Below are 27,065 nucleotides of genomic sequence, written 5' to 3'. Positions count from 1 at the left end.
ACTGTGTGAGGGAGGATAGGCAGGTGATAGAGAAGGGGAGTGCTCAGACCAAAGATGTAGGGGAGATGGAAGAAAAAGCTAATAAAGTTGATTGCATCATCAGGGATAAACAGGAAGAGGTGGTGAGTTTCTTAAATGCATCTTTTTTAATGCTAGGAACATTGTAAGAAAGGTGGATGAGCTTAGAGCATGGATTGATACCTGGAAATATGTTTTAGCTATTAGTAAAACATGGTTGCAGGAGGGGTATGATTGGTAACTAAATATTCCTGGATTCCGTTGCTTCAGGTGTGATAGAAACGGAGGGGCAAGAGGAGGAGGTGTTGCATTGCTTGTCTGAGAAAATATTACAGCAGTGCTTTGGCAGGATAGATTAGAGGGCTCGTCTAGGGAGCCTATTTGTGTGGAATTGAGGAATGGGAAAGGTGTAATATCACTTATAGGGATTTATTATAGACCACCAAATGGGGAGCGAGAATTGGAGGAGTGAATTTGTAAGGAGATAGCAGATATTTGTAGTAAGTACAAGGTCGTGATTGTGGGAGATTTTAATTTTCCACACATAGACTGGGAAGCCCATTCTGTAAAAGTGCTGTATGGTTTGGTGTTTGTAAAATGTGTGCAGGATAGTTTTTTGCAGCAATACATAGAGGTACCGACTAGAGAAGGGGCAGTGTTGGATCTCCTGTTAGGGAATGAGATAGGGCAGGTGACGGACGTGTGTGTTGGGGAGCACTTTGGGTCCAGTTTCAATATAATTATGGAGAAGGATAGGACTGGACCCAGGGTTGAGATTTTTGATTGGAGAAAGGCTAACTTTGAGGAGATGTGAAAGGATTTAGGAGTGAATGGGGACAATTTGTTTTATGGGAAGGATGTAATAGAGAAATGGAGGTCATTTGAAGGTGAAATTTTGAAGGTACAGAAACTTTGTTCCTGTTAGGTTGAAAGGAAAGGTTAAAGGTTTGAGAGCACCATGGTTTTCAAGGGATATTGGAATCTTGGTTTGGAAAAAGGGAGATCTGCAATAAATATAGGCAGTATGGAGTAAATGAGGTGCTCGGGGAATATATAGAATGTAAGAAGAATCTTAAAGAAATTAGAAAAGCTAAAAGAAGATACGAGGTTGCTTTGGCAAGTAAGGTGAAAATAAATCTGAAGGGTTTCTACAGTTATATTAAAAGGATAGCGAGGGATAAAATTAGCCCCTTAGATAATCAGAGTGGATAGCTATGTGTGGAGCCGAAAGAGATGGAGATTTTGAACAATTTCTTTTCTTCGGTATTCACTAAGGAGAAGGATATTGAATGTGTAAGGTAAGGGAAACAAGTAGGGAAGTTATGGAAGCTATGACAATTAAAGAGGAGGAAGTACTGATGCTTTAGGGAACATAAAAGTGGATAAATCTCTGGGTCGTGAGAGGATATTCCCTAGAACAGGGGTCGGCAACCTTTACCACTGAAAGAGCCATTTGGACCCATTTCCCACAGAAAAGAAAACACTGGAAGCCACAAAACCTGTTTGGCATTTAAAATGAAATAACACTGCCTACAACGTTTTTTTTTGCCTTTATGCTATGTATAAACAAACTGTAATGTGTTGCATTTTGAAATCGAACTCCTGCAGAGAAAACAAAATTACATTTCTGCATGCAACAAAAACATTTTGAACTCCCAAAAAAAGACTTTGGGTTGAAAGTTACTTTTAAGTAAAATACTCCATGTCTACTTGAGTCCTTCTTGCATTTGTGAAAAATGCCGAACTTAAATTGTCCACCAGCAGCAAACCAAAAATAACGTCAGCCAGCTGTCAACCTGAAAAATAAAAGGACTATTTCACAGAACATTGAAAAAATATGAATATATGTAAAATAATAGGCAATTAAAATATTTATCATACTTGGTTAATGGGATTTCTGCTGCTGGACCTCAGCGCACACCGTCTGCACATCAGGGCTGTATGATGTCACCTTCATCTTTACACAGGATCGCAGGCTGTCATCTGTGAGGCGTGCGCGATGTTTGTTTTTAATAAAGTTCATGTTGGAGAACACCTGCTCACATACATATGTGGATCCAAAGATCGACAGGACTCCAAGCGCATACTTTTTAATGTTTACATAAATGTCGGGGATAGCATTTCATGTTTCGAACACAAGTTTGTCCGGTTCGGGGAGGTTTTCAATATCACACCATTTGTGATTCTGAGCAAGAACGGCCTTCTGACGGGCAACATCTTCAAGGTCTGCTGTCAAGCGTCTAAACTTGGACACCCTTATCTTTGTCGGCTATGTCGGCCAGTTTCATCTCAAGATCAGGTTGACTCACACCTGCCAATGCAGTCGTATTCAGTAGGGATGGATCGATGCTTAGGGGAGTGACCGGGAAGGATAATGTGTTTTTTACCTCTCTGAACTCACAGAAGCGTTTCCCAAACGATGTTTGCATTGCGATGATTGCAAGTGACGTATATTAATAGCGACAAAAAACACGTTTTATTTAGATTGTACAAGATCACCATAATCTTCAAATTTAGAATTACATTTCAAAAACTAACAAACTAACAAAATACATTTTAATTAAATACTCATCATTTATTTTCCAAAGCCGCAGGTTGCCGACCCCTGCCCGAGAACCTTGAGGGAAGTTGGTGTAGAAATAGCAGGGGCTCTGACAGAAATATTTCAAATGTCATTAGAAACGGGGATGGTGCTGGAGGATTGGTGTATTGCTCATGTGGTTCCATTGTTTAAAAAGGGTTCTAAGAGTAAACCTAGCAATTATAGGCCTGTCAGTGGTGGGTAAAATTAATGAAAAGTATTCTTGGAGATGGTATATATAATTATCTGGATAGATAGAGTCTGACTAGGAATAGTCAGCATAGATTTGTGCGTGGAAGGTCATGTTTGACAAATCTTAGTGAATTTTTTGAAGAGGTTATGAGGAAAATTGATGAGGGTAAAGCAGTGGATGTTGTCTATATGGACTTCAGTAAGGCCTTTGACAAGGTTCCACACAGAAGATTAGTTAGGAAGGTTCAATCGTTAGGTATTAATATTGAAGTAGTAAAATGGATTCAACAGTGGCTAGATGGGAGATGCCAGAGAGTAGTGGTGGATAACTGTTTGTCAGGTTGGAGGCCGGTGACTAGTGGTGTGCCTCAGGGATCTGTATTGGGTTCAGTTTGTCATATACATTAATGATCTAGATGATGGGGTGGTAAATTGGATTAGTAAGAATGAAGATGATACTAAGGTAGGAGGCGTAGTGGATAATGAAGTAGGTTTTCAAAGCTTGCAGAGAGATTTAGGCCAGTTAGAAGAGTGGGCTGAACGATAGCAGATGGAGTTTAATGCTGATAAGTGTGAGGTACTACATTTTGTTAGGAATAATTCAAACAGGACATAAATGGTAAATGGTAGGGCATTGAAGAATGCAGTAGAACAGAGTGATCCAGGAATAATGGTGCATAGTTCCCTGAAGGTGGAATCTCATGTGGGTAGGGTGGTGAAGAAAGCATTTGGTATGCTGGCCTTTATAAATCAGAGTATTGAGTATAGGAGTTGGGATGTAATGTTAAAATTGTACAAGGGGAACTCTTGAGGTCTAGGTGGATAAGATTGGTAAAGGAGTCCAGTTATAAAGTTGTAAAGCACTGAAATAGACTCTTTGGTTCAATGCACCCATGCTGATCTTTTTACCCATTACACTAACTGCCTAGTCTTGGGTAAAGATTCCCAGCCACAGGAATAGTAACAGTGCTAGCAGAAAAATCAAAGTGTTGGGTTTGGAATTTGTTCAGATGTGGATGAAACTGAGGCCTCAAAACTTGGGACCAGGTGAGACTGCTGGGAGAGAGGGTAAGTCAAAATAATTTGGGGGGGGGGGGGCAAATGTTTTGAATATAACAGTCCCACCACTAAATTCCAGCACATCTGCCTTGTCCAAGGAGACTTTTTGTTTAAAAAAGCACTGGTATATTGAGTGCTTTTATAAAATACTGGAAGAAGTTGGGGCAAAGGAGTAGGTGTTTTGAGTTGAAACTATGCGACAGAACAGACCAGAGGGAAGCTTGCTAGTACAATGGAGAGAGGAGTAAGATGGTCCATACAAGTGATGAGTAGATCAAAAGGAGAGAGAAGGGAGTATGAATTACCTGAACTACTGCTAGTTTATGTTGTAGCTGGAATATCAGGTGAAGGTCTTGGACTTTTTATAAATACAAGCTTCTGCAGATGCTGGAAATCCAGGGTATTGCATACAAAATGATGGAGGAACTCTGCAGGTCAGTCAGCATCTATGGAGAGGAATAAACAGTCAATGTTTTGGGCTCCAGTGCTTCATCAGGACTTGTGTTTTCTTTCTGCTGGATTTATTGTGATCTCTGAAAAATGTGGCCACAGTATTTAATGATACTAAGCAAAAATTAAATGACGGGAGAAAACACAATAGTGTTCTGTAGTGGCACTATGTACATTCCCAAGGCAGTATCAACATTTCTATTTTCTTTTTAGTTTTGATGGGCAGTTGAAACTTTTTTACTTAAAAAATGAATTTGTCTAGTGTATAGCCCAATTTTATCAGAGTATTTTCTTTAAATGATGAGCAGCATCGATTTTAGATAGCAGCAACCAAAATGGATGCCAACAAAATAGTTTCTGTCACAAAGTTTGGCCATCAGCATTCTGACTGTGAGAGTAATTTGAGTTTCAAAGTAAGCAATTGCTACAAAGTTGATGCAAAAAAAAACAATGGAGTGAATGCTTTTCAAAACATTCCTTAATCCTGTTCCTTCCCAAACATACACCACTTGTATTCTAATGTTTACCCAAAATTTGGTGGAAAGGCTTTTTTTGAGCAACTTGAGGCTCTGACAATATTCAGCATTAGAAACTGATGCCTCTATTTGAAAAACATTTAATACTTTGTTTCATTAACAGGCTGAAGTGTGAACGCTAGAATGGATGATTATGTGAAGATAGAGAAAATTGGTGAAGGTGAGGATTATTTTTAGTTTCTCTGAACATCTACAACAAACCCAATGCTTGTTTTTGCTAAAGTTGTGTTTTGAACTGATTACACTAACTTTAACGAAGTTATGAAATGCTTCAATTTTTTGGATCCAATTTCTCCCACAGTCAGCTCCAGAAATGAGCTTGAAAGATGCAATCTACATTTTAAGTATTCATTTTGCTGTAGTAAACTAAGCTCCTTAGTATTTTCAAACAGAATTTCAATGCTAGCCACAAGGTGAAGTTGGGGACACATGGAAAAATAATTGGTCAAATTTTTAAAAAAGGGCAAAATGAACATAGTAAACTGAGATGAAGGTGGCAAAGAGTGGACTCATTAAAATCTATGGTAATCCTGTGGAATTGAAGTGGCATATCTTTACTGTAATTCAGGGAGAAATGGGCACATTTAGGAGGCATGTGGAGAAGAATAGAATTAATAACCCAGTGCAATCTTCTGGAAAATTATAGGAACTTTTTTGCCTGATTTTACTAAGCATTTGTAATTTGACTTGAATGTTTTCTTAATGTGAATTTTTTTAGGTACCTATGGGGTTGTTTATAAAGGCCGCCATAAAACTACCCAGCAGATAGTGGCCATGAAGAAAATCCGACTGGAGAGTGAAGAGGAAGGGGTTCCCAGCACAGCAATCAGAGAGATTTCTCTTTTGAAAGAACTACAGCATCCTAATATAGTGTGGTGAGTGCAATGGTTTAATCTTCAATACAGTCAGCCCTCCTTATCCGCAAGGGATTGGTTCCGGGAACTCTTGAGGATACCAAAGTTCGTGGATGCTCATGTCCCTTATTCAACCTGTCTCAATGCGGTGGACCTTAGGACCCAGTGGAACCCCAAACCTTATTTAACCTCTCTCAGTGCGGTGGACATTAGGACCCGGCAGCGGAGCTCTGAATCCGCAGTGTTTCTGTTCACAAAAATAATCACGATTGAAAATAAAGTGGAAATAAAAAAGTAATCGGAAAGAGGTGAAACGCCATCGATCATTGGAAAAGCATTAGGCTATAGTTGGTCAACGATCAGAACTATTTTAAAGGATAAAGTGAGAAAGGCCCTGTCCTGATGAAAGCCACAATTACTAAACAACACAGTGGTCCAATTACTGGGTTTTGGGTTTTTAATCCTCCACATCAACCCGGCACGGTGGAGGGCGCACTCGATAGCAGTCTGTCACTGGATTGAACTCGGGAACTTTTGTTCCCGAGGCTGGCACTGAAACATATGTTCTTAAGCGTTTTATATGCATAGAAAGGTAAAATATATACTAAGGCAAACGTTTGACTAACTGATGCTAAATAATGCCAGATGTACCTGTTCCGACTTACCTAATTAGAGAACTTACGATTTTTTTCAATCCCGATCCACGATAACCCACGTACATCCTCCCGTACACTTTAAATCATCTCTACATTACTTATACCTAATACAATGTAAATGCTATGTAAAATAGTTGTTGTACTGCATTGTTTTGGGAATAATGGCAAGAAAAACGTCTGTATATGCTCGAACAAGTACTGGAAGAGCACTTCTGGGTTTTCATGATTCGCGGTTGGTTGAATTCGCAGATAAGGATGGCCAACTGTACTAGAAATTCGTATCTGGTGTGATGAAAATATTGATGTTCAAACACCTGAGATGGCTGCAGCAAGTATTTTTGGATTATTTCAGTCTTAAAGCATTTTAATTCCTTTTCAGGGGTCAATAAAGTGGAGCTTGATATGTGTTTTGTTAATTGTGTATTTAAATGGGCAGAATGAACCAACCCCTAACTACAAGTTCTGGCGGTGTTTTTCAGTTGCTAATTAAAGATGGCCAACATGTATTGTGGAAAACTGAAATTGTTCAGATGTTATGATAGTACCGTACCATGATTTTGAATCAATAGATATGCAACAAAACTGAAGAGTTTACAGGTTCAGTTATGGAACAATTGGTGGAGGAATAAATGATTCCAGTGGCTATTGAGTACTGAAAATATGGCTGAAAGCTGATCCATTGTGGCAACAGTGGATATTTATAGAAATTAAATAATTTTGAGCTTCGGGGTGGTATATTTTAATGTATAGCTTATAATATTTAATATAGCATTGATGGATAATGGATAGAATTCCTGATGTTGAGCTGAATTCAATATTCCAGTGCAGTACAAACAGATTTGTTTTAGACTTGTTAGAGCAGGGAGGAGTTTGTGGTATTACCATTTGAAGAACTGTCATTGCTTGATGTGAGTTTGTTAACAGCCATTTGTGCAGTAAATTCAGTGTTTCTCTCTTGGTTAGGAGGAAATACACTAGTATTCTCAAATTACTACTTTATTCAGTAAACATAAGTGTTTTAGAGCTTAAGATATAGGAGCAGAAGTAGGCCATTTGGCCAATTGAGTCTGTTCTGCCATTCAATCATGGGTTGATCCAATTCTTCCAGTCATCCCCACTCCCCTACCTTCACTCCATACCCCTTGATGCCCTGACTAATCAGGAACCTATTTCTCTCTGCCTTAAATACACCCAATGACTTTTCCTCCACAGCCACTCGTGGCAACAAATTCCACAGATTTAAACCCTCTGACTAAAGTAATTTCTCCGCATCTCAGTTCTAAGTGAATTTTTTGGATGTTTTAAAAAAATATATGGCAATATTGAAAGAACAATAGTTTATTCCTGTTCTATCAACCACTGCAAATGCATTGATTATTTTGTCGCTATGTGGAATTGGGTGTCGTACTTTAAAGTAGCCAACCAACAACTGGTATATGTCAGAACAAAACAAGAGGTCCTCTGCTGTGTTCTCAGTATGTTCAAATATGAAATGATATTATTGCCTAAATGTATTTTGACTACTGTTGCAACCATGGGATTTTAGTGAGGTTGCAAAATGTCTTTAATGGAGTAGTGTATTGAATCTGATAACAATTTTTTTCTTTCTTTAGCCTTCAAGATATATTAATGCAGGATGCAAGGCTATACCTTATATTTGAATTTCTTTCAATGGATCTGAAAAAGTACTTGGATTCCTTGCCTTCTCGTCAGTTGATGGACCAAATGCTAGTTAAGGTAACTGTAGTACATGATTATTGAAAGCCTTTAATGTGTTTGGCGGGAAGATTGGAAAATTATTGCAGTGCTCCTATTTAAATTGTCACATTCCAAATTTTAGAGCTTGCTATTCCTGGCTATTTGGCTGATATATCTTTGATTCTACATGTTCTCTGCTTTACTCATCCTAACCTTTGTCTACTAATAATAGTAACACAGTAATAACCTGTGTTGCTGATGCTATTATATTCATCAAACTTTCAGATCTCCATGCTTATCATTGGTAAAGCTGAAGGTTTTTATCTTCTATTCTTGGGTGAGTTTTCTTGAATAAATTCTAAACATTTTGAAATTTTTGTTCCAACTATTATTATTTTCCTTGTTCATACATGAGGAAATCTGCAGATGCTGGAATTTCAAGCAACACGCACAAAATGCTGGTGGAACAGAGCAGGCCAGGCAGCATCTATAAGGAGAAGCACTGTCGACGTTCTGGGCCGAGACCCTTCGTCAGGACTCAAAGAAAGGTCTCGGCTCGAAACGTCAACAGTGCTTCTCCTTGTACATGCTGGCTGGCCTGCTGTGTTCCACCAGCATTTTGTGTGTGTTACTTTATTTTCCTTGTTGGTGCTTTGCATTTTCTTTTATATTCCATTAGACTTGGAATCAGAATTAAGTTTATTATCACTACCTTGGATGAAATTAAGCTTACTTTAAAACAGCTGTACGGTGCGCAGACATAAAATTACTATAATTTTTTTTTAAAGCGCGAATTATGAGGTAGTGTTCATGAACTGTTCAGAAATCTAATGGCAGAAGGGGGTAAAAAAAACTTGAATCATTGAGTGGGAGTCTAGGTTCCTGTAACACCTCCCTGATGAGGAGAATAATTGGAGAAAAGAGTTGTGCCTGAATCTATGACACTCTGTTGCCTCTTGCAATCCTGTGTATTGGAGCCTTCATACCTAGCTGTGATGCAATAAGTCAGAATGCTCTCCATGTGTATATAATTTGTCGTAGTCTTTGACATACCAAATCTCCTCAAACTCCTAACAAAGTAGAGCTTCAGGCATAACTTCATAATTACATCAATGCGTTCGGCCTGCGACACCCAGGAAGCTCATCCTTTCCGTTCCTGACTCCCCATTATGCAATGGTGTACCTTCTCCAACTTCTGCTTCCTGAAGTTTGCAATCAATTCCTTGGTCTTGCGGGTGCTGAGTGCGATGTTGTTGCAACACTGCTCAACCTGCCGATGGTGTCTCATTGCTACATTTGTCATTGTTCCCATCTGAGATTTTGCCGACAACACTGGTGTCATCTGCAAATTTGTAAGCAGTATTTGAGCTGTGCTTAGCCACATAGTATGAGTGTAGAGAGAAGAACAGTGGGCTAAGCACATGTCCTTGGTGCACCTGTGTTGATAGGAAGAGACATTATCACTGACCTGTGCTGACTGGTCTCACGAAGAAGTAGAGGATCCAGTTGCAGAACACATCAATAAACAACAGCCTGACATGTTCTGTTGTTGCCTTGGTTCTCCGAAGCAGAGTGGAGCCAAGTTCAAAAAGTTCAATTATCCGCGTTACTTTTGATATCCTAATCTTAGGCAGAATATTTTAAAATATGCTTTGTAATGCAATGAATCCTTTTTAATTTGATTTATTTCTACAAAGCTGTCATGGTAGCCTTGAACATCTTGAAGACATGGTCCTGTTTCTTGACCCACAGGTATCAGATGTTGCATTCTTTAATCAGTGTTTCTTGTTTTAACTCATTCTTCTCAAAGGACTTTTTCAGTCTTGTCATCTTTCTCCTGCAATTGTCAGACTTGTTAATTGTTTCTTGATTTGTCTGCTCATTTATCACTGCTTATCTCATGAAGTTGATTGACCTGAGTTTGGTTTCCCTGTTTTAAAAGGGAACGAATCCTGCATTAAATGAGTGAATTTGCCTAGTTATTTTAAATTATTGTTTAAAAACTATTTCCAGTGCAATTTCCTTTGATTCTGATCTGAACCCTGTAAGATGAATAAGGGAGTAGGATTGATGTTTGTTCATTTTTTTGGAAATTTGGTATATATTGACAAATAACTTTGTACTGTCCTATCATTTCATTTGTGGCATTCATTTGTTTTAAAAGATGTCCAACTGCAAATGTACAGTAGCTAGGGAGGCCTGCATTCATTGTCAATCTCTGATTATTCCTGAACTGAATAGCTTCCTAAATCATTTTGATCATAATTGTGTGTATGTGGCACAAGCTGGAAGAGGATGGCAGATGTGCTTTGCTGGGGAACATTAATAAACCAGCACTTTGCATTTCCCGTAATTCATTTGTTTTTTTTTACTAAAATGAAAGTTTCACAATGGATTTTGCACTTGTCCCTGACTGTTGGTTTAGTAACGCCCAATGTCATATACAGACATTCAGTCTATTATTTAATTCATTCCTAGCTGATTTAACAAAGCAATTTTAACTTTTGGAGTAGGGCTGAGTTTTTAATCTGTGGATTAAGATTTGAAAATCTTTTACCTAACTGTTCTTAATGATTGTATGTTGTTTGCCCTTTTCCAGAGTTATCTATACCAGATCACACAAGGGATTGCCTTCTGTCACTCAAGGCGGGTTTTGCACAGAGACCTGAAGCCCCAGAATTTACTGATTGATAGTAAAGGAGTTATTAAGTTGGCTGACTTTGGTCTGGCTCGTGCCTTTGGAGTCCCTGTCAGAGTTTATACACACGAAGTAAGTCTAGCCATATACTTTGTTCTGTTATGGGTAACTTGCTGTATTTAAAACAAAGCTTTCCTAATAGGATTTGTATGTTATTGCTTTGATATGAAGTTAAGTTTACCAGTTTCAGCTGTTATTAAAATACTGTTTCGGACTTCCGGTTGGCAGCCAAATGGAGTAGTCGCAGAGAACGTGCGCTCTGTCCTACTTTCTACTTTCACACTCCTTTCCCCCTTTTCTCATACCAAACTGCTGGACTTTTATGCCCTTCCCCCTGCTTGTGACTTTACTCGCTCCACAATGACCTTAGAGTACTATATCCAGGGGGAGAAAGACAATTCGGCAGCTCGCCTGACAGTAGGGGCTATCTCCACGCTACTAGACCAAACACTGCGTGGTGTCAGTGGCAGAATTTAAATCTTCTTTCAGCCTGCTGGAAATGAAACTTGCACAAATCCAGTGCAATGTGGAGCACCGTGGCCATTGCTTACCCTCTCTCAAGTGCGCTATGGACGACCTGAGGCAGTGAGCTGGAAAACGTCTGCTCCAGCTTACGTGAAAACAATACCAAGCTAAAGTTGCTAAATTGAAGGGCCGGAGCAGACGGCAGAACCTACATATCCTGGGCCTGCCCGAATCTATTGAAGGCAGGCATCCTACTGAATTTTTTTTCCAGTCTGCTTGGTGAGATCTTTGGGAAGGAGATGCTCCCATTCCTGCCGGAGATTGATAGAGCCCACCGTTCACTAGCAGCTGAACCAGCCCCAGGACAGAGACCACGCCCGGTCATCCTTTGACTTCACCGCTACCAGAGGTCTGGCGGAGAGGGAAGTTAGAGTACCGTGGCCAGCAGATTCGGGTTGTGGAGGAATATTTTCCCGAAGTTTTGAGCCTGTGAGCCGAGTACAGAGAAGTAATGATGAAACTATACAACTGAGGATTCAGGCCTTCCCTTCTATACCCTGCACGGTTCTGCATTACACTTCCCAGCGGTGATGAGAAGTGGCTATGCTCAGTAGATGAAGCACAGAAATACATCGATAGCCTCCCCATGACACTGGATTCGTCATTTAAAAAAAAAAAAAAAATTCCATACCCTCTGCCAGCTAACGTTTGCAGTTCTTGGATAGTGAGGTCTGGCCTGACTTGGTCGTGTTAGGTACTGACTACCATGGTGGGTGGTAGCTTGGATCTGATGCACTGTTTGTGGAATCAGTTTGCTCCATGTTGCATGGTGTTTGTAATTTGGCATGCAGGTGGCCCTGCTTTGTCGCATAGCCAGGCTGACTGCTCAGCTTGAGCTATAGCTGGTGCTGCTCCTGGTTCTCATTTGTCCTCATTGAATCAAGGTTGATCCCCTGGATTGGTGGTGGTCAAGTGGAGGAAACAGCAGGCCACATTTTGTGGTTGAGTACATGTGTTGATGGTCTATATTGTGTCATGAATGCCCAGTACTGAGTTGCTGGATCTGTTTACAGTCTGTACCATTTTAGCATGTGGCAGTGCCATGTGGTGTGGATTCACCAAGGCTAATCACTTGTGGGTAACAGGTAGATAAATAAATGCACTTTTACGGCAGAATAACCTAACTTTGAAGTGCAAGCTTGTTATGGTTTAGAGACGAAAAGAAAATTATATTGAGATTTTAATATTTTTGCACATTTGTTCAATATTTTTTGTTTGTCGGAGATTGAACTGTTGGAATGTAGCATTAGCCATCCAAGCTGAAGTGTCTTGGGACTCCTTTTATTCTTATCACATCTTAGTTTGAGGTTCCATCATTTTAGATGGGAATTTTATAAGCCTGCAAGTAATTTTTAATCTGACTTGATTTAAAAGGTGGTGACACTGTGGTACAGAGCTCCTGAAGTACTGCTGGGCTCTGCTCGCTATTCAACTCCTGTGGATATCTGGAGTATTGGTACAATATTTGCTGAAATGGCTACCAAGCGACCTCTCTTTCATGGAGACTCTGAGATTGATCAACTTTTCAGAATTTTCAGGTTTGTGTATAAAATTGATCCCAAAAATGACTTGCATAGTCTCTGCCACCTTCTGTGTTATATTAATCTTCTCTCCCTCCCCTTTAAATTCTATCTTTATTTAGTTTGTCTTTGTAAGATACAATTAAATTTCTTCTCACTTCTACCCTTTGCTGTGCATTCCATGCCTGAATCATTTTCTGAGCCTCGTGCTCTTTCTTTTTGGAACTAACTCAGAAAACGTGTAACTTGGGTGATTGATAATTGGGTTGAGTTGTTCTCCAGTACCTGGTATGTCTCCTCTTATAGTGACGAAACATTTGCAAATGGATTGTCATGGTCAGAGAACAAATGAACCCAACCATCTCTTCCTTGTCAATTTTTTTGGGTTAATTTACCATCAGTTTCATTCTGACCTGGTTCTTGAATGCTCCATCAATAGAAATGCAGTGTTTACTCAGTGTTTACTTATCGATTTTGTGTGCTTCCATTAGATCCATAACTAGTGTTCTGAAGATGAGAGCCCCAGCTTTTCATGTCTTTACACCAACTAAACGTGTTATCCCTATTATTTCAATAAATTTCTTCTGCCAATCTTTAACATCTTTTATAAGAGTGTTGCTGCCCTGGATCCCTTGATTCTTAACTTATTTTTTAAAACCCAACCTACTTTCAGTAAACTATGTGCACACATATTCAGAACTGTTTGTGTCCTCAATACTGCTGCATCAGTGCTTAAAAGTCTATTACTTTTCACAGGACAATGCCTCCATGTTTAGGCAATTGGAAATTAACTAAGCTTGCCCAATTCCAAATGATTATATAAAAAGTTGTTGTATGGACCTGTAGTATCACCACTATGCTTTTCAATGTTTCCTATTTTAGAATTTGTACGCATGCTGTCCCAGCCCTATTTTATTCTGTGGCCTTCAATCTTTAGGTGATTATTGTTGCATTTTTAAAAACAAAAAGATACTTCATCTGAATTTCTCTCATTGACTCTCCATGTTTAAAAACTCGCTGGGTCATTTGGCCTTCCCTTTAGTAAATCAGTGCATTCTGAAATCAATCCACACTTATTTAAATGACTGCTAAGTTGGTCTCTTTATTTCTATACACTACCCTTGGGTCTGTAAATATTTAAACTTTATGCTTCCTTCTGAGGCCTAACTTGATTCTAATCTGAATCAAAAGTGGTATAGAAAGCCAGTCTTTCTACTACCACTTTGTTCTGTCCATCCAGCATGTCTACTACATTTTCCTTAAAAGTTCCACTAATGTTACCTTTCTTGGTGAAAACTGATGTAAAGCTTTTTAACATTGCAGACATGCCTCAGCTGCCATTAATGTATTTCCTTCCTGGTGTCTGAAAAGCTCTCTCTTGCAAGTGTTTTACTGTGTTCACCTGCCTATACAGTATTTTCAGATTAGTTTCTGTTGCCTGTCAATCCTTTCTTGATCTTTGTATAAAGCTCCTGATGATATGGGAGAAATGGGCCCTTCTAGCCACCACATACTTGACTACCACTGAAGAGATGACAACTTGCATTCTCCACATGCACGCTGAATGATATAGGAGTTAACAGTCGCACAGGCAATGTTTTCCAGATGCCACACACCTGCTAAGTAGAGAGGGAAGTTCTTGCTTTGGTCCCTTCTGAACTGTGAAGCATCTTTACAGAAATGCAAAACATTGTTTCTCTTGCTTTCAGGACTCTAGGTACACCAAACAATGACATTTGGCCAGATGTTGAAACATTACCAGACTACAAGAATACCTTCCCCAAGTGGAAACCAGGAAATTTGTCTCAAGTGAAGAATCTAGATCAGAATGGCCTTGACCTGCTAGCGGTATGTGATGTTGCAAATATCAACAGTGCATTTTTTCCCTGTTTTGATTAGAAAAGCATAAGTTCATTCTGCAGTGGGATCAGATCACATTCTCCCATAATAATCAATTCTGAATTATTTCTAGGCTTTGCCTTTCATCTAAAGGAAGGTAATACTGACTGCGCTCACTGATGCAGTTAAATGTGATCGTTAATTTGCCATATTTCTACATTTAAGCAAACTTGCATTGTAAATGTTGCTAATTGGATGCAGTTATACTGTTCTGATTATTTCACAATTTCAATAAAACCAATTTGCATTGAGATGAGTAGACTCTTAATTGACATCATTGGAAGCAATGAAAAGCTTGCACTGAAATAATTCTAAAATACAACATGGAATGAGCAACATGTGTTCAGGTACGCCACTGCTCAGCAGTTAGTGCATTGTTGAATTGGTTGCTAAAATGCAGAAAGCATCTTATCAGTTTTACTGTCCTTGAAGTGGAATGATTATTCCATGCATAGCTTGCATTTTTTTAATGTTTAAAGTCCTATGAAATTCAGTGATCTGCATATTTTATAATGCCTACTGTTAATTAAAATGGTATTCTTTCATGATATTTTCTAATACAGTATCTTGTTTGATTTTACTAGAAAACATTGACTTATGACCCTACCAGAAGAATCTCTGCGAAGGAAGCTTTGTATCACCCATATTTTGATGACTTGGATAAGTCTAGTCTTCCTGCCAATGTTTTCAGGAAGTAATTCCTGAAGGTGGATTACTGTCTGTCTGATAGCAACATTACTGTCAATCATTGAGAGTTCATTTTCAGATTTAATTCTGGTTACAACTATAACTGTATTGAAGTTGTACTGTAGACGTGTTTGTGTGTATCCATGTTTTTTTTTTCCTTTCTGGCTATCCTCAAACCTTCACAATTGTTTTTGTACTTGTATAATTGTAAATATAAATAAAGACAAATTTGCACCATAATCTTGGATTTATAAAATAACTGGAGAAATAGTTGCAGTGTGAATTTTTTTACATATGGGTTGGCTGAAGACAACGTTGGGAACTCTGTTTGAGATCAATGCATTTGCCTCATTGGAGATCTGCAGTGCAATTTGCACAGTTCAGAGTTTATAAACCAATTGTAATTTAATATGCATTTACAGGTATCCCTCGTTTTCTAACGTTCGCTTTACAACACCTCGCTGTTATGAAAGACCTACATTAGTTACCTGTTTTCGCTAACAGAAGGTGTTTTCACTGTTACAAAAAAGGGCAGCGCACGCCAAGCAGCGAAGCTCCTCCCCCGGAACCGCATTCTAGCCGGCATTGCTTAAACACGTGCCTGTGAGCATTAGTGATCTTTTAGTGATGAGTTCTAAGGTATTGGAAAAGCCTAAAAGAGCGCGTAAGGGTGTTACACTTAGCGTAAAACTAGACATAATAAAGCGTTTCAATCATGATGAACAAAGTAAGGATATAGTGAGTTTGGCTAAGGGTTTGTGGAAGTTGACGAAGATGATGTTGAAGAGGTTTTTGGCATCCCATGACCAAGAACTGATAGATGAAGAGGAAAGGATAACAATGGAAACTGAATGCGGTAGTGAATGGCCCAAAAGTGAAGTAGTCCAGGAACTGAACGTGAAGCAATTGTGTGAGACTGGCTGCGATTGACAATGCCGCAACGATTGCAGAAAAGTATGACTTTAATTTTGAATGGATATGTAGGTTTAGGGCAAATTTGCAGGATAGTTTTGAAGTGCTTACAAAGAACTGTGTGATAGAAAAATGCGCAAGGCTAAGCAGTCAAGCATACTGTCGTTTTCAAGCCTTTCACATCAACCACAGCAGACGACGACCTTCGACATCGAGGTAGGCAGACATAGAAGGTGACCTGCCTGCCCTGATGGAAAGAGACGATGATGATAAGATGACACCACCCCAACCTCTGATGACTCAGCTTAACACACCATCAGCATGCTCGCTGTCTTCCCAATTCCGGTAAGTGAAACTACACTGTACATACATTATTTCTACTTTATATAGGCTGTGTATTTTTGTGTTATTTGGTATGATTTGGCAGCTTTGTAGCTTAAAGGTTACTGGAAAGAGTGCTTCTTCTGAGAGTGTTTCTGCTGAGAGCGTTTGCGCCCAGTTGCTGCCGAGAATCCTTGCGCTGAGTCTTTCTGCTGAGAGTGCTTGTGCCTAGTGTTTTTGCTGCAAGTGTTTCTGCCGAGAGTGCTTGCGTGAGATTTTCGTTACGGTGGACAGTGCTGCAATAATTGCAGAAAAGTATTCCTACATTATGTAGGCCATGTATTTATCACATCATTCCTGCTTTTACTACATGCTACTGTTATTTTAGGTTTTGTGTTATTTGGCATGATTTGGTAGGTTACTTTTTGGGTCTGCGAATGCTCACAATTTTTTTCACATATAAATAAATTGTAATTGCTTCTTCACTTAACGACGTTCCAGCTTAAGGACCATTTCATTGGAACACTCTACCTTCAAATAGTGGGGGGGGATGCTTGTATTAAGTTTCCTGTCATGTACCTACAGATCATATTTGGACATTAAGTATACTGTTGAGCTAAAACCCATGATCCTTCAACCACTAACAGCTAAATTCAGTGTAATTTTCTCTTTGCTGCTTCCATCAGTGGGGTGTCTCAGTCTCTGGTACTTTCAATGTAAGTACATGAATTTTGGAACTTAGCAGTGTTCAGATCTTTAATTCCAACTATCCTTTGTTTTACATTAATTATGTATTACATTAATTGTTTTACATCCTTCGTGTTAAACACTACATTAGGTTTAGTTTTCTGCTACTTCATGTATAAATGCATTTCAGATTAGTATATATGAATTACTTCGGAAGCCATGCAAAATGTGAAAACATAGCATAAGTACTAAATGCCTGAGTCAGCAGTATTACCTATGGGTGGTAATCCAGAGTCTTGTAATGAGTAATGAATTTGGAAAGGCAGAAGCAAGATTGGTTGCCCTATCTCCTCCAAGCACTGCATCCAGTATGACATTCCATAGGTCAAGCACCGTTTTGATTTTTAAGTGAACCAAAATGACCAAAGTGGTTAGTAGTCTAAGGAAATACTGATGTTTTCTGGTTAATTGGGACATATCGGGATCCCTATGTTTTTGTCCAATTAAGAGCCTGCCCCAATTACTCAAGTTTCATGGAAATGGTTTAAATAGTACTTTGTGTTTGATATACATTTTAACTAATTAGAATGCTACCACTACTGCAGATCTATAAAACTATTATTCCTACTAGTTATCAGCGGAGGAATTTTAACTGACAATAAACAAAATTAGTGCAGGCTCCTAGTGCAGCTTAGGCTGTGCCTTCATACAATGCTTCTGATGATTGTGTCCTCAAGTCTTCATTTTCATTTTAACATTTAAGATGATTGTCAATACTTAGCTTGAAGTAATGAAATTGTTTCATTTTCACTCCCAGCCTGAATGCTTGAAACTGCAGTGGGCAAAACAGTTCTGAATTGTTTTTACTGATTTCTCACCAACTACCAGTGAAAAGATATCACTTTTTTAAAAACAGAAATCCATGCAACTGATGCAATAAGCGTGACTGTACTGTTTACTAATGGCATCACAAGTGCACGTGACTGATGCTAGTTAGAAAATCTTCGGAGTGTCTTCTGTTCCAATTGTGTGGAATTGGGTCTCTATTTTAAATTTAAGTCATGACAATGACTGGGATAACAGTTCTGAAGATGTGTATATTCTACAGTTTCCCACTTATGAAATAGTGTTCACTGGTAGATGTTGGAAGGGTGTACATGATGTTGAATTGTTTTAGCTTGAAGCTGTCCCTGCCATCAATTCTCTAGTTTTGGTTAGACTGTGTAGCAACCATTTTCATAATTCAATACCAGAGCTCATGGTGTGACAGGCAATTTGATTATTTTCATGCTTTACTTTAATGCACCAGCGATGACCAATTAGGGTTCAACTCCTACTGCCTGTAAGGAATTTGAACGTTCTTCCGATGACCACATTGATTTCTTCTGAGTGCTCTAGTTTCCCACCACATTCCAAAGATGTATGAGTTTTAGTTAGTTGTGGGCATGCTATGTTGGTGCTGTTGACTGTTTTGATATACCTGTGACAAAGCTAATCTGTTAAGAGTTTTTTTTTAAATTAAATCTACAAAAGCCATTCGTGTGGGCACAAGTAAGCAGTTCACTTCCATTTCTGGCTGGGTGAAGTTTGAGGAAGAGAAATAAAGGGGCCTTGACATGACACTAAACCCACTTCATTTTCAATAAGTCTTGTTTCTTGGTTGAGGCTTAAATATAAGATGACTTGATCTAAAATGTTCCTACCTCAGACATGACTACAACTTCAAGGTGAGTGTTGACTTTAGATAGATATTTTATTGATCTCAAAGGAATTAGTGTCACAGTAGCTTTACGTGTTCCTATATACAAATAGAGAAATATGAAAGAATGAAAATGTTACCGCAGTCTAACAGGAATTGATCATTACTTCCCCAACTGTAGCTTGAATTATTATAGTGCCAAATGGCTGAGTGTAAGAATGACCTCATAGTGCTCTTTGGAGCAGTGCAGTTGTCTTAGTCAATTACTAAAATTGCTCCTCTCTTCAGCCAGGTGGCAAGGTGGCATGCAGAGGGTGAGAAACATTGTCCAGAATTACCAGGTTTTTCCATAGGGTCCTTTGTTCTACCACAGACTCCAGTGTGTCTAGTTTGACTCCTATAATAGAGCCAGCCTTTCTAATCGGTTGATGCAATTGCCTCAGCACATCACCACATAGTAGATTGGACTGGCAACAACAGACTGGTAGAGCATGTGAAGGAGAGGTCAGCATATTCCTTTTGACCTTGGACTCAGGAAGTGGAGGCAACTCTGGTCCTTGTATGTAACCACTGTTGCTGATCATGGTTTTTAACTTGTATCCCTCCTATGTGGGGATGGATAGTTTTGCAACACTTGGTTCTTGATTCACTGTTTCATAAAATGACTGTTTAGGCTATACTAATGGAATGAAGGAAAAAGCAGGAATTGCACATGAAAAACTTGCAGCAGAAATGGCTAGTTTAAATATTTGTTTACAATTTGATATGGTGTCCAAAATCCTCATGGAAGAAAAAAATTAAACACTATATAAATGCTATCTGAACTGATTCTTTTCACTGTTTTGTTTTCATGTCTGTTTTTCAATACAACATAGATTGTTCGGTGCCTCCATTTGCCAACAGTTAGAACATAGCATTGGACTCATTCAGCAAATTAAGTGTATCGAGCAGTTCATTCAATCCTATTCTATTAATTTTTGTAACCTATTGTTTCCTAAAAGTGACTAGCCAATTCCTCTTGTGAAATGTTGACAGTTTTGAGGTCTTCCGTTGGTCGGGGTTGATGATGGATGTTGCACCTTGTCTACGTTACACTGAGTTGATATACAAACCAGGGCAATATGACATGGAGGGCAAGCTGTTGCCCATGCAGTAGGCTCCCCCTCTCCATGCGGCTGATAAATCCAAAGGAATGGCAAAGACTGACACGGTGGCAACCAGGAATGGCCAGTTAACATTGAACTCAACGTAGGATTGTCTTAGGGACTCCAGCTCTGGATGTTTCATTGGGATTTACCCCTGAAGCCTTCCTCATGCCAGAATTATTTTACTTGTCATTGACATTTCTATCAAAGCTTTCAGGCCTCTTGTGCCATGAATAACATCCAGCTGCTTCATTCTATCCTTTTCTTAGAATTCCTTATCTTTTTTGAAACAATTATAGTTGGTAAAGTTGATACTGCTGGAAACACTCATCTTGTCAAGCAGTATCTCTGGAAAAAGTAACACCTTTCTCTTATTTTCTGTTTCTATTTTCAGCACTTGCAGTTTTTTATTTGTATCCTTGAAAACTATTTAGGCTTTTGCAAGCTGCTTAAAATATAGTAACTGAAATTGTAGACAATTTTCCAGTTGTGGCATTATGGCTTTTTATATTAAAGGTTTAATGTTGTATCATAAATGCTAAGAGTAGGGCCTCCTACCATTCAGTAATATGATTTTTTTAAATCTTGACAACCATTTCATTTTCCTGCCTGTTCCTGTGAACTTTGATTTCTCCTATAACACAAAAAATCCTTACATCTTTGATTAATATGCTTTGATTTAAACAGTATGAAACTTGAACTGAGGAATGCTAAAGATTTTCTCCTCTTTAGCAATGCCCTTTGATTTTAAGCTTTCCCCTTGTAGTATCTACTGTGTCAACCCTCTTCAGAGTCTTTCAGTAATATTACCCCTTAAATTCCTCAAATAGCTCAACCTTTCCTCCTCAAACAGCTCCCTCAATTTAGGGAATCTTTGAGCTACCTTCAATAATAAATAGGAAACCATAATTGTGTACAAGACTATGAATGTGATTGCCCATGGCCTGTATGCATGCAGCAACATTTCCTGATTTCTATTTCATCCCTGTTACAATTTTTTAAGTTCAATTTGCTTTCTAATTACCAGCTGTATGTCTGCAGTAATTAGAGGACATCCAGGTCCTTCTATACAACACTACCTTGTTCTCTCTCTCCATTTAAGCTTTGTTCATATTATCTAGCAAAGGTTTTTAAAGTAGTTTAGAGGTTGTAGTCAGTGGAGGGGAGAGGGAGAGAATGAGGGGGCCATTAATTTTGGCAAAACTTTTGCTTTCGAGTATAATGGTATAACAATTGTTGAGACGAGTTGGAAATTGTAAATGGGCGCATCAGCCAAATTTGGGTAATATGTGCTTGAAGAAATTAGTGAAGTTGTCAGCTAAAGGATAAGGATGCCCAAAATGGGAGGAAGTAAAGTAGCAGCCAAGATGGATGGTTTTCCACCTTTGAAAGCAAGGAATTGACACCTGCAGAAAAATTATAGTTGGCTGGCTTTTTCAGTGGTGGGAGATGCAAATGAAAGTGTCTTGAAACTATCAAGGTTGAGAGATAACAAGATCTTTAAGTAGAAAGGGGGAGAAGAACAAGATAGTTTGGAGAATGGACTGCAACACGGACTAGGAAACAAGACCTATTTTGGCAAAACAATTGTAGATGGGATGGGTGTTGGAAATTAATAGGGTAATGATGCTGTAAAGACAAACTACTGACACCTTAGTTAAGCTTAAGTCGAAGTTAGAATATCATGTAGAATATTAGCTGTAATAAAATAGTTAATAGCCAGAGATCAAGCACCTATCTGCACAATAAAAGGAACGAGTGATACTTGTGGAATTTGACGGGCAGTGTTGCGTGTAGTGAGAAAAAGTGAGATGACCAATCTTTGAGCATCCCTCTGCTTGCCACATGAAGTATATTCTCTGGGTGCTAAGGCAAGTAGGGGTAAAGGATAAGATTTCAAGTGACAATTGGCAACAGGGAATTTTGTGTGCTCATCCATTTGGGATTTAAACCTGGGAATAAGGAAAGGCAGTTTTATAAGGCAAATTTGTCAGAATTGGAGGAGTGAAAAACAGTGAAAAGCTGTTTCATTTTTCAGGAGGTTGTAACTAGTGAGTATGGTTTCTTCATTATCAGGAAGAACTATTTATGTGCACAGGTCTGTGGATATTCAGTCAAATATATTCAATTAGTGTCACTCATAGATCTTGGATGCTTGGGATCAGGTGTCCAAATGAGCTCGGTCCAGGATTGGTCAGGTTCTTGTGGATATAGTAACAAAACCAAGGGAATGTATGAGTTATTACAGTTACTAATCGTACCTATGAGTCGATCATCAAGGACCTCCACCATCCAGGCCATGCTCTCTCTTCACTACTACTATCTAGAAGGAAGATCGGGAACAGTTATTACCCTGAATCATTGTTGATACTTCACTCACTACAGCTGAGCTGGTTCCACAACCTATGGACTCACTTTCAAGGACTCTACAACTAATGTTTTCAGTATTGTTTATTATTATTATTGTTTATTTTTATATTTGAACAGTTTGAATTTAATACATTGGTAATTAGCCTTTATGTGTAGTTTGTTATTTCTTTGCTGTGTGAATGCCTGCAAGATGAAGAATCTCAAGGTAGTATATAGTGACATGTATGTACTTTGATAATAAAATTACTTTGAATGTTGAACGTTAACCACTTAATCCACGTGGCAAGGAAAAGATTAGTCAGACGCCAAGAGACAACTATCAACAATTCAATTCTACCTAGTTTCTGGATAGACCTGCATGTTTTGTTACTTTAGTACTGCAAGATGAAATGATATGTCTTCCAAAGAAATGGGCCTTTCTGGCCATAAATTTCCCCTTAAAGCCTTTTTCTCCCTTTAGAGTTGAAGTGTTGTGTTGCACTTCTGGCATATTTCTGAATTAAGTCTGTCCACTAGGGGCCATAGTAGTGCCATAAAATTAAGTATTTATTTATTTGAATCCTAAATTCTCTATAATGTAACTGGAAGATGTGAAAGGAAAAAGAGACCCACTGCTATAATGTCTTTTATATCTGAAAATGCTCAACATACTTTACAGCCACTACATGTTTTTGAAGTGCTGTCTATGCACAGCAAGCTCCCAATTTAAAATTATATGCATGAAAAGATTATTTCTGATTTGATGTATGTAGGACATTTCAACAAACTTTTACGATTCAATATTTTTGCATTAATACAAAACTTGTTTTCTGTTGTAGAATGAGTTAAGATATAATCTTGTTAATAACAAAAATGAACACAAGTTATGTAGTCACTCTCTGCTCTAGCAACAATAGCGAGTCTGGAGCAATATGGGGACTGGCAATATAATGGGGTCTTGCAGCTGTAAACATGGGAGGAGATTCTGCTGGAGACCAGCACTGAGTGTAAATTTTGCCTTGCTCCACCTGGAAGAGGTGATGATGAGCTGTGAAGTCCTTAAGATTGGTAATGATTGGCGGTGGTTAGTGTACTGGTCTGTATTGGATATATGAATCTGGAAATTTTGTGACGCAATCCAATCCATTTACAAAAGCCTGAAAGTAGGGACCACCAAGCTCAAGGACAGTTTCTACTCCTGTACAAAAAGGATGGGCTGCACTTCGACCTGACAGGGACTAATATCACTGCTAGCAGGTTTGCTAGAGCTGCTGGGACAGGTTTAAACTCATTTGGCAGGGGGATGGGAGCCAGGAGTGATGGGACTGAGTATGGGGCAGTTCGTATACAAGTAGCTGCAGTGTGCAGTGTGACTGAGGAAGGACAGATAGATGAGAGGTAAAATTGTCAGTGGGTTGAGTTACTGTAATGGGGCCAAAATTGAAAAGGGTAATGAATGCAGGACAGAAGGTGTAATATTTGAATGCATGCAGTGGGGAGGTGTGACATGAGCATGGTTGAGTCATGGCTGAAGGACAACTATAGTTGAGAGCTAAACATCCAAGGATACACATTGTATCAAAAGGGTGAGGGGTGTGGTGGCTCAATTGATTAAAAAATGAAATCAAATCCTTAGAGGTGACATAGGATTGGAAGATGCAGAATCTGCAAGGGTAAAAAAACTCATACATGTCGACACTGCTTGTCAAGGGGGATTTCAATATGCATATAGACTGGAAAATCAGGTTGGTGCTGGAGCCCAAGAGAGGGAATTTGTAGATTGCCTATGAGATAGTTTTTGGCACAATTTGTTGCTGAGCCCATTATGAGTGGCATTTCTGGATTGTGTGGTATGTAATGACTCAGATTTAATTAGCGAGTTTTAAAAAAAAAAGGAACCCTTAGGAGGCACTGATCATAATACTGTTAGAATTTGCCCTGCAGTTTGAGGAGAAGCTAAAATTGGATGTTTCGGTATTACAGTGGAGTAAAGGAAATTATAGAGGCATGAGGGAGGAGATGGGTGAAGTTGATTGGAAGGAGACACTATCAGGGATGGTGGAAGAACAGCAATGGCTGGAATTTCTGGGAGAAATTCGGAAGGCATAGGAATCCCAAAGATGAACTATTCTAAGGGGGGGGGGTAATGAAGCAACCATGGCTGACAGGAATAGTTAAAAACAGCATAAAAGCAAGAGAAGGAATGTAATAAAGCAAAAATTAGTGGGAAGATTGAGAATTGAGAAGCTTTTTAAAAAAAAACAATGGAAGGTGACTGAAAAGCCATAGAGAAATGATGACATATTTCATGAAATGAAAAAGCTAGTCAATAATGTAAAAAAGGATACAAGATGTTTTTTCAATATAAAGAGTAAAAGATAAATGAGAGTGGATATCAGACCACCAGAGTAATAGTAAAGGGGGACAAAGAAATGGCAGAAGAACTTAATATGTATTTTGCATCAGTCTTAACTGGGGAAGACAATAGCAGAATGCCAGAAATGTGAGAGCAACAGGGTGCAGAAATGAAAGTCATTGCTATTACTAAGAGGGGGCTGAAAAGTCTGAAGTTAGATAAGGTACCTGGATGAACAGTATGCAGAACAAGTTTTTCTTTATCAGTTCATGTGACAATAAACTAAAAACAATACCAGTACCCATAAGTTAATAAGTCATAACCTTATTAATATTTATTTTCCTAAGCAAATATAGTGGCTCATTAATATAAACAATCTCAGTAATAAAAAACAAAATTTGGGGTAGGATTAATCAGCTCCACAGATTCTGATACAGGACAGATCTATCCAATTAGTTCCAATAGCAAAAATGATGGAATGTGTCTTGAAATGCTGTACTCACTGCTGTAGTTTAATAGGACCAATCATCTCTAGAAGTCCAGTCCTGCTAAAATTGAAAATAATGGACATTTGGGACTAACACTCCCAGTGATTAGAATCACATCTTGCATGAAACAAGGTGGTATGGCTGATGGATTTTCCTTAGGGCAGCGTCCCAGGTGCAATCATTTTTGTCAATGCCTATCCTTGCTTTTATCATCTGATCCGAAGTGGAGAAGTTCGTTGAAGATAACACTTCATTCAAATCCATTGACAACATCTCAGGAAATGAAGCAGTCCGTGAATAATGCCGCAAAATCTAGACAACATTCGGCAGGGTTTGGGAAATGCCAAGTAAAATCTGTGCCACAAAAGTGGCAGGAATAACCATCTCCAATAGGACAGAATCTCATCACCTACTTTTATGGGAGAAATTCCCACCCAGATCATCCCACTTTGGAGGTACTCCTTCATTGTAGGGTCTAAATAGTGGAATCTGCCCAGCAGCACTGGGTGTAACTTCACCAAAAGCATTCCCAGAAAATGGTTCACTGTGAACTCCTGAAAGGCATTTAGGGACTTCAATAAACGCTACCCTTATTAACATGGTCAGATCCTGGAAAATGAGTATGTTTCTCTATATTGTTAACCTGTGTATGAATTTGACAATATTCTGGCATTTATTTGAAAATTCCTCAGTGTTAGAATGTTTTGGTTTTTCAAGGATGTTCCTGAAACTTTTTTGTTTCACAAAAACATTAGAGTGAGGAGTATAACACCTGGGCTCATAAACCTGTTGTTCAATAGCTGATCTATCCCCGGCCTCAGTAATTTCAGTGCTATATCCCAAAATCTTACAATCCTAGTTTTTCAAATCATCCACTTTAAATACCTGCAATGAGCTAGCCTCTACAATTCTCTGTGGTAGAGAGTTCTATTGATTTACTACCCTCATGAGAAGAAATTTCTGTGTTCATTTTTAGGTGACTAAACCCCTTACCTTGAAACTATGTCCCTCATTTGAAACTCAGTTTTGTTTAAATAGTGGTCAAAGGAAAAAAATGTATAAAGCCTGATTCTGCTTTTTCTACTGTTACTTAATTGTCTCTGAAAGCAATAGTTAAAATCACAAGGCATCCTTCAGTATGTCTGTCCATTCTCCCAGGGACTACCTGAAGAGTAGGGATTCTGAAATTGAAATTTTGGTCAATTTTGATAAGTAAGGGGAAAATTGAGCAGGAGAGTAATCACCAGAGAAACATAAAAATAGACTAATGACTTTTGTGGTTATGATAAAAAAGAAAAACATTCACAACAATTTATGTGGCTACCTTCCAAAATTCCATAGAATGCTTATCATAGACTGGAAGGTAGCCAATGTAATCCCACTATTTAAGAGAGGCCATAAAGAGGATACAGGGAACTGTAGACTAGCCTAACATATGCTATAAAGAAAATACTGGAATTTGTTTTAAGGAAGTAGTAACAAAGTAAAAGAATATAACAAAATTTAGTGTAGTATAGATATATGAAAGGGTAATTTTGAGGTTCCACACAATAAAATAAATCAGAGTGAACTTGGTGCACTTTGTCCCTAAAGCAGTTATTAAAGCTTTTCAGCTTATAGGAAATGTAATGAGGGTAATATATTCATGTAGATTGAAGACTAGTTAAGAGACAGAAAACGGTCTAGGGAGAATTCGTCCTGATGAAGGGTCTCAGCCCAAAACATCGACAGTGCT

The 27,065-nt window shown here is 38.6% G+C and overlaps 1 protein-coding gene across 3 annotated transcripts in view; it reads left to right on the top strand.

Moving 5' to 3' along the window:
- cdk1 (cyclin dependent kinase 1) overlaps positions 1–15,632 on the top strand; it is a 66,584-nt gene extending 50,952 nt beyond the window's left edge. For all 3 annotated transcript variants that reach the window (XM_059947400.1, XM_059947399.1, XM_059947397.1), the window contains 7 exons: positions 4,940–4,996; positions 5,555–5,711; positions 7,960–8,083; positions 10,644–10,814; positions 12,642–12,805; positions 14,497–14,635; positions 15,271–15,632. In XM_059947400.1, coding sequence (XP_059803383.1) covers positions 4,960–4,996; positions 5,555–5,711; positions 7,960–8,083; positions 10,644–10,814; positions 12,642–12,805; positions 14,497–14,635; positions 15,271–15,384 — 906 coding nt within the window. In that variant the 5' untranslated portion in view covers positions 4,940–4,959 and the 3' untranslated portion in view covers positions 15,385–15,632. The remainder of the gene's footprint in view (positions 1–4,939; positions 4,997–5,554; positions 5,712–7,959; positions 8,084–10,643; positions 10,815–12,641; positions 12,806–14,496; positions 14,636–15,270) is intronic.
- The last annotated feature ends 11,433 nt before the right edge of the window (positions 15,633–27,065 follow it).

This window comes from Hypanus sabinus, chromosome 22 (assembly GCF_030144855.1).
Source record: "Hypanus sabinus isolate sHypSab1 chromosome 22, sHypSab1.hap1, whole genome shotgun sequence".
Classification (NCBI taxonomy): Eukaryota; Metazoa; Chordata; class Chondrichthyes; order Myliobatiformes; family Dasyatidae; genus Hypanus; species Hypanus sabinus.
This window is presented reverse-complemented; position numbering and strand designations above follow the sequence as displayed.